We start from the raw sequence: 18466 nt of genomic DNA on the forward strand, positions 1-18466 counted from the left end.
ACATGCATGTTGTGTTGGATTCTGAAGCTGCCAGAAGAGAATGATGGGAGTTTGGGGTGACAGAAGAGAGCTGGCCTAATCCCAGTTATCTGGGGAGACTGCCCAGCTTGATGCAGGAACCCTAGTGCTAAGATCAGAGCATTCAGAGCTGGTAAAACATTTAGAAATAACATCTAGTCTAGTCGAGGCAGCTAGGAAGTAGCTGAGGTGAGATTTGAACCCAGGACCTCCTGCCCCTGGGCCTGGCTCAATCCACCGAGCCTCCTCACTGCCCAGAGTCTAGGCAGGGCTTGTGAACATGGACCACGAGCTGAAAAACTTTGCATTTCCTTCCATTATTTAAAAAGACGGTTCTGAGAAGAGACCAGGGCTCCAGAGACCATGACGCCAAGAGGTCGAGGCCAAGGATGCCCACCCCAGCCCCTGCTGCCATTTTGTAAGAGGAAACGGGCTCAAAGAAAGAAGGGCTTTCCCAGACACAGACACCAAGAGAACAGGATTCGAGGCTGGAAGAGAGCTCGAAGGTCACCGCGGGCATCCCCCTCAGTTTTCAGGAGAAGGAGCCACAGCGCAGAGCTTTTAAGCCATGGACCCAAGCAAAGGTTAGGACCCAAGTCTTGGTTCAAACTCAGGGCTGTCACCATGGTAAAATGGGAATGGGAAGGGCTGGTGGGAAATGGAATGTAGGGTAAACTGAGGGAGCCCCCAAATCACATCACAAGCCAGGGGGAGGTAGGATGACAGGGGAGGAGCCTCAGCACAAAAGGGGAGGCCAACTAGGGCTGGGGGGACCCACGTACTCACCAACAGGGGCAACTAGTACCAACAGGAACCCTAGAACCAAGAGGATCATGGTGGCCAAGCGCAGGGAGGAAAGTCAGCGCAGAGGGCGTCGAGGCCTTTTATCCTCGTACCAGGGGCTGGGCAGGACAGGAGAGCAAACAACCAGGAGAGATAGAAGGGGCCTCCACCCTGGCCAACTAACCCCTTAGCTTCCAAGATTTACCTGAAATAGCCCTTCTCCCTACGCTCCGACCCAAGCACCGGCCCGGGATGGGGCTAGGAGAGCCCATGTTTGGACGCCAGATGGGACCCCCCTCTATGGCCTTTGGGCAAGTCCTTTCTTTTCCCTCTAGGCCTTCGTTTCCACAGGCTCAGAGATCCAGGGCTGAAAGGGACCTCCGACAGAGGTAGAAAATCTAGGGTCTCGGAGACAGCATTTGAACTCAGATCTTCCTGCCTCTAAGTTCCATGCTCTATCCACTAATTTCTGTCTTTGTAAAATAAAGGGGCTGATTACAAAGATTATGTTGTGGGTTTTTTTTTCTCCCCAGTAGAGGAAGGGAATGGGTGGATTAAAAAGAGGAAATGATCCGTGAAAAAACAATTTAAACACTAAAAATAAAATATTCTAAAGTGGGGTAGGAGGCAGCTGGGTGGCTCAGTGGATGGGAACCAGGACTAGAGACAGGAGGTCCTGGGTTCAAATGTGACCTCAGATACTTCCTGACTGGGTGACCCTGAACAAGTCACTGGACCCCCATTGCCTCGCCGTTACCATTCATCGGCCTTGATTCTAAGACAGAAAGTAAGGGTTTGAAAAAGAATTAAAGGGTTGGCCAAGGTGATCTCTGTGTTCCCGGCTCCTAGTTCCATGTTCTTGGATTAGTCAGGCCTCTGGGGTAGACAACAAAGATAAAGGGGAATGTTTTCCTTAGAAGGTATTTAAAAACAGGTTTCCCCTGAGAGTGGCGGCAGGAGGAGGCCCTGAGCAAAGCTGGGGATGAGAGAAGGAGCACCTAAAGTGAGTGGAAGGGATGGATGCAGGGTGGCAAGCTCCTGCTCCCGCTGGAGGCCAACTTCTTTTCAGGACTAGGAGGTTGGGGGGTGTCGAGAAGAATGGGGATACTCCCCGCTCTATGAAGCCCTCCTGGCGTCACCTGCATCCGGGTCTCGGCCTTTCTGTGAAATGAGAGGGATGCGGGGATATATCTGGACACTGGAGCCAGGCCTGCGGATGACCGAGGCCCTAGTTCTCCCCACAGGGTGTGCCTGGCTAGAGCAAACACCCCAAGGCTAGAGGGGGAGGAGAGAGCGAAGGTGGGGGCCCATAGCTGGCACCGGACCATGGAGGCCAGCCAAAGAGAAGGCAGACGCTTAGGATGTCTAATGTGCCCAATTTTGTGTGCTGTCCATGGAACCAAGACCCTGAGGGAAGGGAAGGAGGCTTGGCTTTGTGGCTAATCTATTCACTTGTGACCTCAAGAAGGTCTGTTCCCTTCTCTGAGCCTCAGTGTTCCCTGAAAGGGTAGATGAAAATCTGGGCCACTCTACCCTTGCCTTGTTATCCAGGGCCCCACTGACAAAGGCACCTGATCTCTCCCCCTGAATTCTAGGCTCCCAGTGACTTTGTTCTTGGAGATTGGGGATGTCATGAGACTGGCATGGATCCCTGTCCCAGAGCCCACTCCCTTGGTCCTTCAGCTGCAGTGAGGACCCTCCCTGTGAACTGAACCACATGAGGAAGTAGTCAAAGAAAAGATCGTCAGGTATGGGGCTAAACTCGGTGATCTTAAAGGTCCCTTTCAGAGTTACAGCCTATAACTGACTAATTCCTTTACCCACTGGGACCTTTTAACCCAGACCCAAAGCTAGAAGGTTCCCTGGAGACCATCCACTCCGATACCCATCCATTCACCCATCATTTAAATAAGGCCCAGTGAGGAACTCTTTCAAGATCACTTAGCAAGCCTGGGAGAGAGCCTAGCATGGACTCACGAGGTCCCTGTTGGTTCCTTATATCATCCACCCCTCTGTCCAGCAGCCCAGTGGGAGTACTTCCTCCCTCCCCTGTCTGGGATAAGGGGGCAATTCATGCATGTGAGGGTCACAGTTTTGGTACTCGGTCTCTAAAAGGTTTGCCATCACTGCCCTAGGCCAATCCTATTCCCTCCATGCAGCCTCCTTCCCAGGTAACAGTTTCAGGTTAATAGGAGATGGTAGGAAGAATGGAGTTATAGGGAAGACTTCAATGAGAGGAAGAAGGCAAGCAGATGTAGGTCACTAATCCCCCTCCTCTGAGTGGTTCATAGGGCATGGATCCTCAAGAAAGCTTGGAGGGAAGAAAACTCCAAGAAGTTGGACCCAATTAAATTCCAGTCAATAAACTTAGGAACCAAGCACCTTGCAAGGAGCTGAAGATATAAAGCCAAAAACAAACTGGGCCTTGCCCCAAATAGAAATATATTCTATTTGGGAAATGAGAGAACATTTAACTAGTGTTATCAGGGGCTTCACAGAAGAGATGGCACCCAAGACAAATAAGAGGGTAATTATTATGAGCAACAAAGATGGGAAGGGACAAGATCCTAGGAAGGAAAGATGATCTGTATCCAGAGCAGATACATTTCTGAGTTTAAAAATGTCTGTCTAAATAATAAATAAATGGGGCCAACTAAGTTAAATCCAGATTGTTGAGGGCCCTCAATGCTAGGCTAAGAAGATGATATTTTTATTAGTGGTGAAACAGAACCGCAGAAGGCTTTTGAGAAGTGGGGTGGTAATGATGGTCTAGTCTTTACCTTAGATGACTTCTGTATCCAAGCGAAGGAAGGGAAAGGCTTGAATAAAGAATCCAATTAATTAGGAGACTAATTACAATCAGACTAGCCTGTGATTGTATTGCTGGCTAGTGAATGAAGATAAGAGGCCAAATGTGAGCCAGGTAATGAAAAGAGATAGCAATCCAGTCCTTACAACTGATTGGGCATGGTAAGAAGAAGGAGAGCTACAAATCAAGGTGGAAAAGAAAGGGGAAAGAACATTGGCCCAAAGAGATAGAGGACTTGGGTTCAAATCCTGTCTCAGGTGGTTCCCTTTGGTTAAGTCACTTGAAACCCCCCCAAAAAAACTCCGTTTCCCTCATCTATGAAATGAGAGGGATTAGAGGACCTGGCCTCTGAGATTCCATTGAGCTCTATGGCTGAGAACCTAGAAGTAAATCCAAATTACTGTGGGGTGGGGAGAAGAAGTGGTCCCACTGGACTACTGGAGTAGGAACAGTTTCCAAGAAAGCCAAGGACGCTGTGGGGCTGAAGGAGGGGATTCGGTGCAGAGGATTCCACAGAGACAGGGATGGGACATCGCGGAAGGGGGACGACAGGTCCCTGCAGCCTGATCTTCCTCTGTGTTTCCTGCTCAGCCTCTGTCCTGAGTGGAAGAACAATGGGAGTGGGACAGAGGTGTAAAGGAGGAGAGGTTTGCAGACTGAGGTCAGGGTCTGGGTGACACAACCCCGGCCTGAAATAGCCAAGGCTGAGGTCACTTCCTGGGGGGAAGCCCTGAGAGCCAGAGGCCTGACTCAGCCCTGAGGACCACACCCTACCCGATATCCATCGCCAAAGGGATAGAGTCTCAGCAGCCAAGGCCATTGACCCACCTGGTTCTTGCCTAGGTCCTTCCCAGCTCTGTCCAGTACCCATCCCTGGATAGCAGGTTAACTGCACATACATGGGTCTTTCTCTTCATCTTTTCCTCAGGCTCTGTGGCTCTCTCTGTGGCTGTTTCATAGTCAGTTGATGGGTCGGTCAACAAACAGCATAAACTTGGAGCTGGAAGGAAGTTCTTTTGAACCCTTACCTTCCTAAAATCAATACTGTATATTGGTTCCAAGGCAGAAGAGTAATAAAAGCTAGGCAATGGAGGTGAAGTGACTTGCCCAGGGTCACACAGCTAGGAAGCATCTGGGGTCAGACTTGAACCCAAGACCTCCCAATCTTGGTAATTTGTTATTGTTGAGTTATTTTAGTTGGGTCTCTAGGTCTGGGTATCAATCCACAGCTGGGAGGAATCTTAGAGGTGATTTAACCGAACCCTTCCTTCTCAGATTAAGGAAGGGAACTCCAAGAAGCTGAAGTGATTGCCTTGAGGCCACCCAAGGAGCAGGATTCGAACTAGTTGCCTGGCCCCAGATCCAGCTCTGGGATGTAACTCCCTCTCCCGCTTCCCCTGCCTTTCCCTATATGGTTCCTTCTTCCTCTAGAGCTGCCTCCGTCAGCGCAGAGATCCTTCAGGCAAGGAATCTGAGTCCTGTGAGTGGCTGGGGTGGAGCTGGCCCAGCCCAGGGTGAGTCAGGCAGTCACCATCCAGGATGGGCAGCCTGGGGCCTCCCGAAAGGCTGATGGGGCCCTCTATCCTGCTGTTCCTGACTCAGAGGGTGAGACACATACAGGTGGACACAGATGGAGAGACCCAGGGAGAGACAAAGACAGGAAGAGGAAGAAAAGCACAGAAAGAAACTCAAACATGGAGGGGGGGAAAGAGTTTGAGGAGACAGAGACAAATGAGGGCAAACATACATAGACACGAAAAAGAAGAACAGCATGACGCACCTATGACATGCCAGAAACTAGCTGTGTGACCCTGGGCAAGTCACTTAATCCTGTTTGCCTCAGTTTCCTCATCTATAAAATGAGCTGGAGAAGGAATTGGCAAACCACTCCAGCATCGATCTTTGCCAAGAAAACCCCAAATGGAGTCATAAAGAGCCAGGCGTGACTTAAAAATTACTGCACGTGTTTGAATGTGTTGATTGTTTATGTGTTACTGTTTTACAAATATCTCAATTCTTGATCAGTAGGTGCTTTTATATCTTTATTTCACAGTTAGTGAAACTAAGGCAAACAGGTTAAGTGACTTGTCCAAGATCACATACCTAGGAAGTGTTTGAGACTAGATTTGAACCCATGCCTTCCTGATTCCAGGCCCAGCACTCTATCCACTGCACTACGTAGCTGCCTACAAGCAAAGGGAAAAACAGACTAAGAAATGGCAAGGCAGACAAAGAAATGCTAAGAGATATGGAAAAGGGGCAGCTGTAGGTTCAATGGCAAGGAAAGCCAGGTCTGAAGTTGGGAGAACCTGGGTTCAAATTTGACCTTAAACATTTCTCATCTGTGTGACCCTGAGCAAGTCACTTAACCTTCATTGTCTAACTAATCCTTAACTACTCTTCTGCCTTGGAACCAATATTTGTACCTATTCTAAGACAGAAGGAAAGGGGTTTTAAGAGAGGGATAAAAAGAGGGAGGGAGAGAGAGAGAGAGAGAGAGAGAGAGAGAGAGAGAGAGAGAGAGAGAGAGAGAGAGAGAGATGCAGGAAGAACAGAGGAAGAGACAGAGACCAGCTAAAAGATGGAGACAGAAACACTGAGAGAGAGGGAGACGGACAAGTGGAGATGATCCGAGAGAGATGGGCACTGAAAGGGACAGATGGGGAAAGAGGGACCCAGGAACACAGAGGATGAAGAAAACGGGAAATGACAGATCAGAACTAAGGAATGGGCCAGAAGTGGGGAAGGGGAGTTTCTGGGGTCTCGGGGAGGAGCCAGCCCCAAGGGAGGTTCCTATTTTGAAACCTCCCTCAAGGGGTGGAAACAAAGCAAACCCTGGTTGAGCCGGGGTAGAGACGCAGATGAGAGGCAGCTTACTGGACATGAGGACGCTGACCCTGTGGCTCCTGTTGCTGGCTGCAGCCCAGCCTCAAGGTAGGGTCCCAGAGGAGTCTGGGAAGGGGATTCGGAGTTTGGGAGAAAGTGGTAAAGTAAGGCAGGGAGAAGAGTCTTCTTCTAGGAAGGACCTAGAGCCAGAGCCAGACATTTGGAGAAACAAAAAAAGGGGATGGAGGTAAAGATAGGGGAAGAGGGGCAAGGAGAGACAGAGTGGGGACCCAATAGCCCCGCTCACAGGCTCAGTTTCCTCGCCTGTAAAATAAAGCACTGGTAGGATCCTAGCGCCGACAGGGCTGTCAGAGGCCATCTCGTCCGTCCCCCTGATTTTACAGATGAGGAAACTGAGGCCTAGGGAGAGAAGTGACTTATCCAGGCTGTCACAGGGGAAGTGGCCGAATAAGGCGTTGGGTGGCCTTCCTAGCTCGGATAGAGAACCGAGGATGACAGAGACAGCGACACTTAAACCGGGAGAGCGGGATAATGGGAAGAAGCGAAACTGACGGACGGGGTGGGGAAGAGCCAGCGAGAGACGCCGAGGGTCTGGGGAGGGTCGGACGGGCCGGACTGGTCCTCACCCTCGGAAGGTGTATCTCCCTCCCCCCCCACCCACCCCCCCGCCGCCGCCGCCGCCGCCGCCGCCGCCGCCGCCGCAGTCGCTTCCCCCAGCCCACATCCAATTCCGCCCGGAGGTTGAGAAACCGGAGCATTGAGGAACTTAGACAAGCTGGAGGGCGGGAGGAAGCAGCTCAGGGGGGAGAGGAGATGAATAAGTGACCGGAGGGAAGCTTAGCTGGGGGGGATGAGTAAAGCCTTAGGAGGGGGCCCCCAGGCCTGGGGAGGGGGAGAAGGGGGCTGCGCGGAGACCCGGCCGGGGAGAAAACGCGGGGGGCGGGGCTAGGAGGGGCAGGTGAGGAGCCACGTGGGGGCGGGGCCAGAGGGAGGACTGGGATGGCACCTGGGTGGTGGGCGGGAATAGAGGGAGAGCCGGAGCCAAGGGGTAGTGATCTGGAGGGAGGCGGGCCGGGATAGCACCCCGGAGGGGCAGAGTGGGAGGGTGGGGGCCCTGGAATGTGGGGCCAGGTGGCGGGCCTGGGAGCAGCCGGGGAGTCCCGGTCCCCCGAGCCCCCCCTCACCGACACCATCCCTTGGTCTCCCCAGTTTCCTCGGCCTTGCGCTGTCACCATTGCGAGAGCTCCGGGAACTGCACGGTCGAGACGTGCCCTCCAGGGCAGGAGCTGTGCCGAACCACCGTCTTCTATAACCGCTGGAAAGGTGAGAGGCGGCCACTTGTCTCTAGAAGGCCCCTGTGACGCTAGAAAGAAACATGTGGCTCCCCCTCGTGCCCCATTTGACCCGTTGGGAAGCTGAGACTCTCCCAGGACTCGCAGGACCTGGCCAAAGTTACAGACAGTCAGGCTGTCAAAGGCCTTGAAGGCAGAATCCAGTAGCCCTGGAAAGGCCAGAGGAAATAAAAATACAGGGGAAGCATGGCCAGGACCAGCTCAGTGTAGACCAGCCAGGGGGCTTCAGTCAGTATGGAAACTAAGGAAAGGAAAGGTCCCTTTTGTTAACTCTAGGAGCTAAGTGTCAGACTGGAATGGGAGAAGGGGAAAGAGACGGAGACAGAGAGAGTCTTCTACCTCTCATCTTACAGATGGGGAAACTGAGGCCCAAAGAGGAGACCAGTTTCTGTCAAATGCCCCACAACAAACCAGGGTAGGAGCCAGCATCTGGCTCAGATCTCGTCTCCCTTGTCTCCCAGAATCCGGTGGCTTCTAGCCACACTGCCCCCTCACACCTATGCCTGAGCCTACCCTCTTCCTCTCTGTGACCTCCCTCCACCACTGATTTGTCTCTCCCTCTCCTGGATGCTTCCCTTCAGTCTGTAAACACTAGGTTGCATGTCATAACATGCTGGAGCTAAAAAGCCATATAAAGAAAAAGAGAGAGAGAGAATGCAGGCAGCCAGGTGGGTCAGTGGATAGACAGCCAGGTCTAGGGAATGGGTGGTCCTGGGTTCAAATCTAGCCTTTTGTAGCTGTGTGGCCCTGGGCAAGTCATTTAACCTCCATTGCCTAGTCTTCGCCACTCTTCTGCCTCAGAACTGATACCTAGTGTAGATTTTAAGCCAGAAGATGTGGGTTAAAAAAATAAGAGAATAAAAAGGAAAACAAGATCATTTAGTCTCTGGAGTTCAGAGAGAGGAGTGGACCGACCTCTCTCTCACTAGCTGGAAATTCAATCGCAGGCTTGCAAAGCGCTTTACAAATGTCTTTTTTATTATCCCAACAACCTTGGGAGGCAGGTGCTATATCATCCCCATTTAACAGCTCAAGAAATTGAGACAAACAGGATAAATGACTTATCCAGGGTCACACAGCAGAAAAATGTCTTCCTCTCTCTGTCCATTCTGCTACCTAATGTTCTTAGCACAAAACATGTACACAGATGAAGAAATACATAATGTAAATCCAATGTACTTTCAGGGGTTCAGGGATGGCACTAACAGTGAGGAGGAATAGGAGAGGCTTTCATCTGTTTAGTTATTTTTGAAAAATTTATAGCAAGGGCAGCAGGATGGCTCACTAGAGATTAGAAGTCCTGGGTTCAAATCTGACCTCAGGCACGTCCTAGCTCTGTGCCCCTGGGCAAATCACTTAACCCCAATTGCCTAGCCCTTACTCCTCTTCTGCCTAGGAACCATTACTTAGTATTGAGTCGAAGAAGGAAGATAAGGGGTTTAAATTTTAAAAAAAGGAAAAGCCCTCCAGAGCCATATTGGAATCCTCCTTCCCAACTTGCCAAGCCTCAGCATTACTTTTCAGCTCAGAAGTTGGAGGGGGCCCACAGCTCTCCAGTTCAACCCTTTGGGGAGGGGGAATCCCCCATAAAACATGGAGGTCCCTCCAGTTTCCTAGTGCGTATAGCCTTCTGGACTCTGGTTTTTCTCTGCTTGTCCCCTTTTTCTCCCTTCACCCCCCTCGATCTGACAACATCCCAGAATCTTTCTCTTCCTCTTTTCTCCTCTCTACATTCTTCCCCAGCTAGAGCTTTCTCTAACCTTTCTAGAACAGAACCTTGAACCTGAAGTCAAGAAGACTTGAGATCACATCTAGCCTCAGATACTTAGTGCCTGTGTGAGCCTGGGCAAGTCACTTACCTACTATTTATCTTTTTGTTGTTGTTTTTTTTAATCGGACACTTTCCCATTTTTCTGATCTCCTACACCTTAGTCCCACTCACATGCCCTATGATCCAGCCACAATGCCTTCCTTGCTGTTCTTCGAACAAGCAGTGGCTTCTCCAGCCTCCCCACTTTTGTATTTGGTGTCCTCCATGCCTGGAAATGCTCTCCCTCTTCCCCACCACTTCTTGGCTTCCTTCAAGACTCAGCTGAGATCCCATCTTGGGCAGGACACCCTCCCAGGCTCCTTTCTTCCTAGCCACTCCCTTCTCTCTGAGTCTCCCTTCCATTCCCAATTAATTCCTTGGATGTGCACAGGGTTTCTAAGGGATCTTCTCCATCAGCTCTTCAAGGGCAGAGACTGAGGGCTAGAAGTCTCAGATCTTAGCACATTGTCTTGCAAACAGTGGGTGCTTAATGAATGCTTATTGGCTGATTGACTGAACTACTGCCCTCAGAGGCGACTCCTTCCACCAAGGAACCCCTAGTAGTTGAGCTGAAGTCTTCCACCTGGTTCTGCCCTTTGGGGGCAGACAGAACAAGACTAATCCCTCTTCCCCATGACAGGCCTTCAGCTACTGGAAGACCTTCCTCTACCCCCACCCCAAGTCTTCTCTTCTCCCCCAGTTCTATCATATGTCAGGGATTCCATGGTCGTGCGCCATTTTGGTCTCCCTCCACTGGACACTTTCCAACTTTCCAACATCCTTCTGGAATTGTTGTCTAGCTCATAGCTAGACGTGCTATTCACAATGTGGTCCCAATTATGGGTGGGACCATCACGTTCCTCTTGCTCTCCAATGGGCGTCTCCAATGCAGGGTCTCATTGGCTTTTGTGGCTGCCACCTCACACAATGACTCATCTTGCCCTGGCGGACCAATCAACCCCCCAGATGTTTGGCAAACAAAAGAGGATCTCCCCAAGCTCCCCCCATCTTACACTTCTAAAGCTGATTTTCTGTCTTCATGGGTAACCCTTTACATTTAACTTTGCCAAATGCTGTGGAGCTGGCTTTGACCCAAGGTCCATGGAGTCCTGGATTTAGGAAGTCCTCATTTTAATGATGAGGAGGCTGGGGGCCAGACAAGGCAGTGACTTGGCCAAGGTTTCATGGTTAATTCAAACCCATTTCTGCTGATTCCAAATCCAGTGCTTTTTCTACCATATCACACAACCTGTCCAGGTCACCGGGGATCCTGACTATCTTTGAGACAGCTAGGATCGGACAGTGGATGGAGCATTGGATCTGGAGGCTGGAGTTCAACTCTATCTCAGGCCCTTCCTAGCTGTGTGACAAGTCACTTAATATTTGCTCACCCCATTTATTCATCTGTAAAATGGAGACATTAATAGCCCCTCCAACCCATTGTTGTTGTAAGAAACACATGAAACAATATTGATAATTTTTTTAAATGCTTAAAGTATTGATTCTAATCTTGGAATCAATACTGTGTATCGGTACTATGTTCCAAGGCAGAAGAGCAATAAAGGCTAGCCATGGGGGATAAGTGACTTACCCAGGGTCACACAGCTAGTAAGTGAACCCAAGACCTCCCAATATTGGTAATTTTTTGTTATTGTTGAGTTATTTTAGTTGTGCCCTACTATTTATGATCCTGTTTGGTATCTTCTTGGCAAGGATACTGAAGTGGTTTGCCATTGCCTTCTCCAGTTCATTTGACAGATGGAGACACTGAGGCAAAATTAAGTGACTTGCCCAAATCAATAGCTAATAAGTGTCTGAGGACAGATTTGAATTCAAGTCTTCCTGGCTCCAGGCAGGGTACTCTATCCATTGCTCCACCTAGCTGCTCGATATTGGCAAAGCGCTATCTAAATGTTAGCAGTTATTATTCATTATGATAGCATTTGACAAACATGCATAGGTACCTTTATCCAAGTGTAGCCATTGGAGTCAATACTGTGTGTTGGCTCCAAGGCAGAAGAGTGGTAAGGGCCAGGCAATGGAGGTGAAATGACTTGCCCAGGGTCACCTAGCTGGGAAGTGTCTGAGTCCAGATTTGAACCCAGGACCTCCCATCTCTAGGCCTGGCTCTCCATCCACTGAACTACCCAGCTGCCCCACCATGGTCAGATTAAGGTCACAGTCAAATCAAGAGTCACCCCTCAGTACCACCACTACACAAGCCACTGGTAACAACACTTAATGGCACAGGGCCAGCACCAGATCCCAGGGGCATTCCAATGGAGACCTCCTGGCAAGTCACCAAACCATTCATGACAAATCATTGGCTCTGGCCATTTGGATCAATCCCAATTCCTCTTGCCCAAAGGAGAGTAACAGCCCTTTCCCTTTCCAAGCCAACCCTCCTCGCTCCCACTTCCCACCAGATACAGGATGCCCATGGGCAGGGGGATGGTGCCTCCCTCATCCCCGTGCTCTAACCACTGGACCCATCATCCAACTTGGCTCCTTTGGGCCTTGCCATCTGCCCTCCTACAACCTCACCTTTCCATCCACCTTGAACCAGAGGTGAAATCTAAGCCCTCCTGCATTCGACGGTGAGCTCCGTGAGAGCAGGGGTTGACTGGGTCACTTTCTATGGACCTCCCTAGTGCTTAACACAGCCCATTTTGCCAGTACTTTTCCATTTCCTGAGTTACCGCGTCAAGCATTTTGCTAAAAAGCTAGGTAAGCTCTTCTCAATGTTTCCCTCTGCTCTCCCAGTGTAGTAACCCCGTCAAAAAAGGAATGCAGCCAAGCTCCCGTGACTTCCCGCCAGGCTGGCGGAAACCATTGTCCCTCTGCGTTCACCGCCTCTTTTTCGAAATTTTCCACAGAACCAAGGTCACCCGCCTAGAGTTGGCAGATGCCACTTTCACCAAATCTCAGGGCGACTTTTGCCCTTCTCCGAGCCTGGGATATCTCGCTATTCTCCGCCATCTTGTAAAGATGTCTGGCAGGGAATGGCTTGACCATCCCATCCACCATCTTGTTCAGTATTTGAGGCTATAATTCACCTCTACCAGGAAACTTGACTTCCCCCTAGGTAGGTCATTGCTATCTGTTTCTCTTATGTTGTAGTTAAACCTTTATCTTCTGCCTTGGAATCTATATATGGGGTCCATGGCAGAAGAGCCTTAAAGCCTAGGCAATGGGAGTTAAGTGACTTGCCCAGGGTCACCCAGCTAGGAAGCGTCTGAGGCCAGATTTGAACCCAGGAGCTCCCATCTCTAGGCCTGGCTTTCTATGAACGGAGCCATCTCAGTGCCCTCTGGTTGTTTTTCGTTTTTAGTCCTTTTCTGTGGAATCTTACTCTTCGTGACCCAATTTGGGATTTTCTTGGCGGAGATACTAGAGTGGTTTGCCATTTCCTTCTCCAGCTCAGTTGACAGATAAGGACCTGAGGCAAGAGAAATGTGCCTTTTCCCGGGTCACACAGCAAGGCCCATTGCCCCACCTATCTGCCCATTTTTCTTGGGTGCAAACTTTCATTTTCAGTCCTGGGGATTCCATGACAAATAATTCTGGCTCCTCCCACTCACTATTATTAGTTACCACCACACCCTCTGTCCTGGACAGTGGTCCTTCTGTTCATTCTTTAATATTTGACCTTCCCTGCCACATGGCTCCCACCCCACCCGCCATCTTTTTTTGTTTTTCAATGGATGAGAATGTATTTTCTCTCCCTGAAATTTAAAAGAAAAAGAAACGCCTTGTAATGAACATCAATAGTTAAGCCAAATAACTCCCCCAAAATATGTGTCTCTTTTCTGCATCTTGAACCCATCCCCTCTCTGTCAAGAGGTGGGTAGCGACACGCTTCCTCAGTAGCCTTCTGAAGCCATGGTTTCCTGGGAAATCTTCCCAAGTTCTTTGTTTCTTCTCACAGTGTCATTGTTGTTTGTAGATTTTTCTCTTGGTTCTGCTCCCTTCACTTCGCAGCAGTTCATGGAAATCTTCCCAGGATTCTTAGACCCCATATTCACCTCCATCCCCCCCTTGCCTGCATCAATTCATTTGGAATATTAGCACCTCCGGCACGGTTCTTCGAAGGGAAGCGCCCACCACCACTCTTCTTCCACTCCTGCCATCTCTTGTCTCTGTTCCTTGGACCCCAAGAAGCCACTTTCCCCAGAGAGTGCCCATCGCTCCCCTCTAGAAGAGTTTCCCACCCATTCCATGACTCCAAGAGTCCATCCTATGTCTCCTCTACTCACTGTCCCAGCCTAGGACAGGATTCCCCTTGCCTCTTCTTTGTTCTGAGCTTGAAGCCCTTGTTCCGTTCCCTTCTAGAACCCTTTCTTCTCCCTTGACACCTGCCTTTAACTGGCCATCAGCAACTTCCCGTCAAAACTGGGGTGAAGGGTGAGAGGTGACGTTCCCCAATGGCCCAATGCTGTAGTTAAGCCAGTAGGGGCAGGGAGACTTGAGCCAAGATCCATTTTATAGCCTGGCTCAAATCTTTTCCCATCTCAGGGTCCTACCTCCCACCCCGACCCCCCACCCCATATCCATGTGCTTCCAGCCCTGCCCCCAATGAATGGGTGTGGCGAGCCATTTGGACAAATATTTATTAAACATTTCTCTGGGCTCACTCAGAGAGATATGGAGTCCAGATAGAACCCCACCCCATTCTTCATGGAGCTCACAGTCTAGGAGGGGGAGGAGGAGACGTTTTTATTTAGTCATCCAATCCATAGACATTTCCTAAACCCTGCCACAGCTCGGAGGAACACAGGAAAGTGAGAAAAGACACCACATTGTCCTTGTGAAGCAAGCTCATGGTCTAGTGGGCAGATGAAGCATTCATTCTTTCATTCATTCATTCATTCATTCATTCATCTGGTGGTGCAATGAATAGGCAGCAGGAACCAAAATCAGGAAGACCAGAGTTCAGATCTAGCCTTGGATGCTACTTAGCTGTGTGACCCTGACTGAACCTCTCCGCCTCAGTTTCCTCATTTATAAAAAGGGGGTAATAAGAGCACCTCTAAGCCTCCCGGAGTTGTTGTGAGGATCAAATGAGATGTTTGTAAAGTGCTTTGCCCACCTTAAAGTGCCATATAAATGCCAGTGGCTATTCTTATCCTACTGCTACTTTTTAAATACCTACTGTGTGCAGAGCAATATACTTGGCATTGGGGGTACAAAGATGATGTCGTCTCCACCCCCATGAAGCTTCTGACTGGAGACGTTCAGAGAAGTGAGCGAAGGAGGGAAAGCCTTGTGGCCAAACACCGAGGTCTTCTGGGTCAGCTCCCAGGAAGCTGACACAGTCCAGCAAGGGCTTAAGTGGCCCCTTGGGATGTTTTTCCTCAGGAGGCGAGGAGCTGGAGGTGGTAGTGAGAGGTTGTGCTGTGACGGGGAAAGACAACAGCTCCATGTCCTATCGAACGACCCAAGAGATAATCATGCTAAAGGAGACCGTGTGCGACTTCGACCTCTGCAACCACCCAGATCCCCGTGAGTAGGAACCCGGCCACTTGGCCAAGGGATCCATGCCAGAGCTGGAAGGGGTCTGAGAACACAGATTGGCAGCAAAGCTTAGAGGGATCATAGAAGATGGAATGGCAGGAGTGGGAAGGACCTTAGAACCTAGAACTTAAATGGTCTGAGCTGAGAAGGACCTTAGAGCCTAAAAAGGCTGCACTGGGAAGGACCTTAGAAGAAAAAATGTGGGTTGTCAAAACTTGAAGGGACTTTAGAACATGGAATGGCAGGATTGGGAGAGACCTTAGAACCTAGAACATCAATGGTCAGAGGACCTTAGAGCCTAGAAAGGCTGCACTGGGAAGGACCTTAGAAGGAAAAATGTGGGTTGTCAAAACTTGAAGGGACTTTAGAACATGGAATGGCAAGATTGGGAGAGACCTTAGAACCTAGAACATCAATGGTCAGAGGACCTTAGAGCCTAGAAAGGCTGCACTGGGAAGGACCTTAGAAGGAAAAATGTGGATTGTCAAAACTTGAAGGGACTTTAGAACATGGAATGGCAGGGTTGGGAGAGACCTTAGAACCTAGAACATCAATGGTCAGAGGACCTTAGAGCCTAGAAAGGCTGCACTGGGAAGGACCTTAGAAGGAAAAATGTGGATTGTCAAAACTTGAAAGGACTTTAGAACATGGAATGGCAGGGTTGGGAGAGACTCAGAAACCTAGACTATAGATAGAGGTCTTCTGTAGAAGGCAGGCAGGGAAGTTACAAAGCCTATAAACTTGGAGCTAAAAAAGTTCCTGGGCTGCCGCAGTGGAGTGTTAAGTGTCAGGGGAGGCCTATTGAGGAGAATTTCCTAGGAGATGAGGCTTCAGAAGGTCCTTGAATAATGAGGAATTCAAAGGAAAGCCAAGGTCAGACTCCAGACCCAGCTGGGAAGGGAAGAAGAGTAAAGGGCTCAAGGGTAGGCCAACAGGACAGAAGCCAGAGAGATGATGACCGGGCGAGAATGGGGCAGACCAGGAAGGGCGGCTGTGGCCATGGCTCCCAGGTCCTGAACCACCCATTGAAAAGGGGAGCTCAGCACCAGGTTCTAACCACCTGTCTCTCGGTACCCATGTCCCTCTCTGCTCATCTCTGTCTCTGTGTCTCTGCCTCTTCCTGTCTTTCTGTCTCTGTGTGTGTGTCTCTCTGTCTGTCTCTGTGTCTTTCTGTCTGTGCCTGTGTCTCTTTGTCTCTCTGTGTCTGTCTCCCTGTCTCTGTGTCTCTGTCTCTGTCTTTCTGTCTGTCTCTCTCTGTCTCTCTTTCTCTGTGTCTCTCTGTCTCTGTCTCTGTGTCTTCCTGTCTCTGTCTTTCTATTTCTCTGTGTCTCTGTGTCTCTGTCTTTCTGTCTCTCTCTCTGTGTCTCTGTGTCTTTCTGTCTCTGTGCCTCTGTCTCTTTGTCTCTCTGTGTCTCCCTGTCTCTGTGTCTCTGTCTCTGTCTTTCTGTCTCTGTCTTTCTATCTGTCTCTCTCTGTCTCTCTCTCTGTGTCTCTCTCTGTCTCTGTCTCTGTGTCTTCCTGTCTCTCTGTCTTTCCATTTCTCTGTCTGTGTCTCTCTGTCTCTGTCTCTCTGTCTCTGTGTCTCTCTGTCTCTCTCTCTCTGTCTCTGTGTCTTTCTGTCTCTGTCTTTTTGTCTGTGTCTCCCTGCCTTTCTGTCTTTCTATCTCTCTGTCTCTGTGTCTTTTTGTCTGTCTCTGTGTCTCTCTGTCTCTGTCTTTGTGTTTCTGTGTCTCTCTGTCTCTCTCTCTCTCTGTCTCTGTGTCTCTGTGTCTCTGTCTTTGTGTCTCTGTGTCTCTGTGTCTCTCTCTCTGTCTCTCTCTCTCTGTCTCTTGTCTTTCTGTCTCTGTCTTTGTGTCTGTGTCTCCCTGCCTTTCTGTCTTTCTATCTCTCTGTCTCTGTGTCTTTTTGTCTGTCTCTGTGTCTCCTCTACCTGGGGCCAGGAAAGTCAGCCTCCTTCCCTCCCTCCACTTCAGGTCCTTCCCCTACCTTTCCTGGCTCTCGGACCCTAGAGTGCGAGTCCTGCGCCTCCTCTGACCTAAGCTGTGAACGAGGTCGGATCCTGACCCTCCGCTGCCCAGACCCCACAGACCAGTGCTTGGAGCGGGTCATCCAAAGCAGCCCCGAAGGTGAGAGCAGCTCCTGGCCCTCCCCAGCCATCCCCCCTTCACTTTCCCTGGCCGGCCCCCCATTGATGCCCTTCCCCAGCGTCTGCCTTACCTCTCCCTGACCCTCCCGACCTGTGTGCTCTCCACAGTGAGCCCCTCGGACGAGCGCTACGTGCGAGGCTGTGGGAGCTTTCCCGACTGCCCCGGCCCTGTGGGCTTCCACAACAACGACACTTTTCTGTTCTTGAGATGCTGCAACCACAGCCAGTGCATCAGCGGCCCAAGTGAGAGAAGGGAGAAGGGAGGGATGGAGGAGGGAGGGAAGAAAGAAGGGAGGGAGGAAGAGAGGGAAGGAGAAGGGAAGAAGGGGGAGGGAAGAAAGGCAGGAGGAAGGGAGTGAGGAAGGAAGGAGAGAGAAGGGAAGAGGAGGGAGTGAGGAGGGAAGGAGAGAGAAGGGAAGAGGAGGGAGTGAGGAGGGAAGGAGAGAGAAAAGGAGGGAGGGAAAAGGGAAGAAGGGGGACGGAGGGAGGAAGGAGAAAGTGGTCTGGCCAGCCTGAAGAGCCTCTGGAGGGGAGGGACAGTCTGCCAGGCCCCAGGAGCTGTGGGGGGCTCCCTAGCTCATGGCGGGCTCAAGGACCCCTTCTGATCTCCATCCTCTCTCCTTCACTGGCCACCAGTGATGAAACTCTCCAGCCATCCCCTGAATGAACTCCAGTGCCACAGCTGTGAGGGGAACGGGACTCACGGCTGCTCCCCGGAGGAGACAACGGTCACTGCCTGTCGGGGCCCCATGAATCGGTGCTTTGAAGCCACGGGCACCCACAGTGAGGATCCTCACCCCTGGGGGGGGGGGAAGGGGTAGTTCCGGCTGGTTGAGGGTAGTGGTTGCCCGGGGAAGGGGGCATGAAGGAGGCAGGGTCAGAGGGCAGGGCAGGCTTTAGAGTTCTTAGCGTACAAACCTTTTCTAGGGAAACTGAGGCAGGAATTTATATAGGTGGGGGAGTAACTTCTTCTAGGAAAGAAGGAGCACAGCCTATGGGCTGAGATTTCCCAGGGTCGAAGGAAGAGTTAGAGGCCGCCCAGGTCAGTGGATAGAGTGCCAGCCTTGTAGTTGGGAAGCCCTGGGTTCAGATCCTACCCCTGAGCCTGGCAGCTGGGTGACTCCGTGCCTCAGCTGCCTCTCCTTAAAAGCGAGGGCCTCCAGGGGGCCAGCATCCTTGGGCCCTCT

General features: G+C 50.7%; 1 protein-coding gene across 1 annotated transcript in view; it reads left to right on the forward strand.

The window, feature by feature from the left end:
- Positions 1-6434: 6434 nt before the first annotated feature.
- The window catches only part of PLAUR (plasminogen activator, urokinase receptor), a 13447-nt gene continuing 1415 nt past the window's right edge, over positions 6435-18466 (forward strand). Inside the window, exons 1-6 of the mRNA XM_056796975.1 lie at positions 6435-6544; positions 7667-7780; positions 14978-15121; positions 17107-17259; positions 17388-17522; positions 17916-18062. Coding sequence (XP_056652953.1) covers positions 6472-6544; positions 7667-7780; positions 14978-15121; positions 17107-17259; positions 17388-17522; positions 17916-18062 — 766 coding nt within the window. The 5' untranslated portion in view covers positions 6435-6471. The remainder of the gene's footprint in view (positions 6545-7666; positions 7781-14977; positions 15122-17106; positions 17260-17387; positions 17523-17915; positions 18063-18466) is intronic.

This window comes from Monodelphis domestica, chromosome 4 (assembly GCF_027887165.1).
Source record: "Monodelphis domestica isolate mMonDom1 chromosome 4, mMonDom1.pri, whole genome shotgun sequence".
Classification (NCBI taxonomy): domain Eukaryota; kingdom Metazoa; phylum Chordata; class Mammalia; order Didelphimorphia; family Didelphidae; genus Monodelphis; species Monodelphis domestica.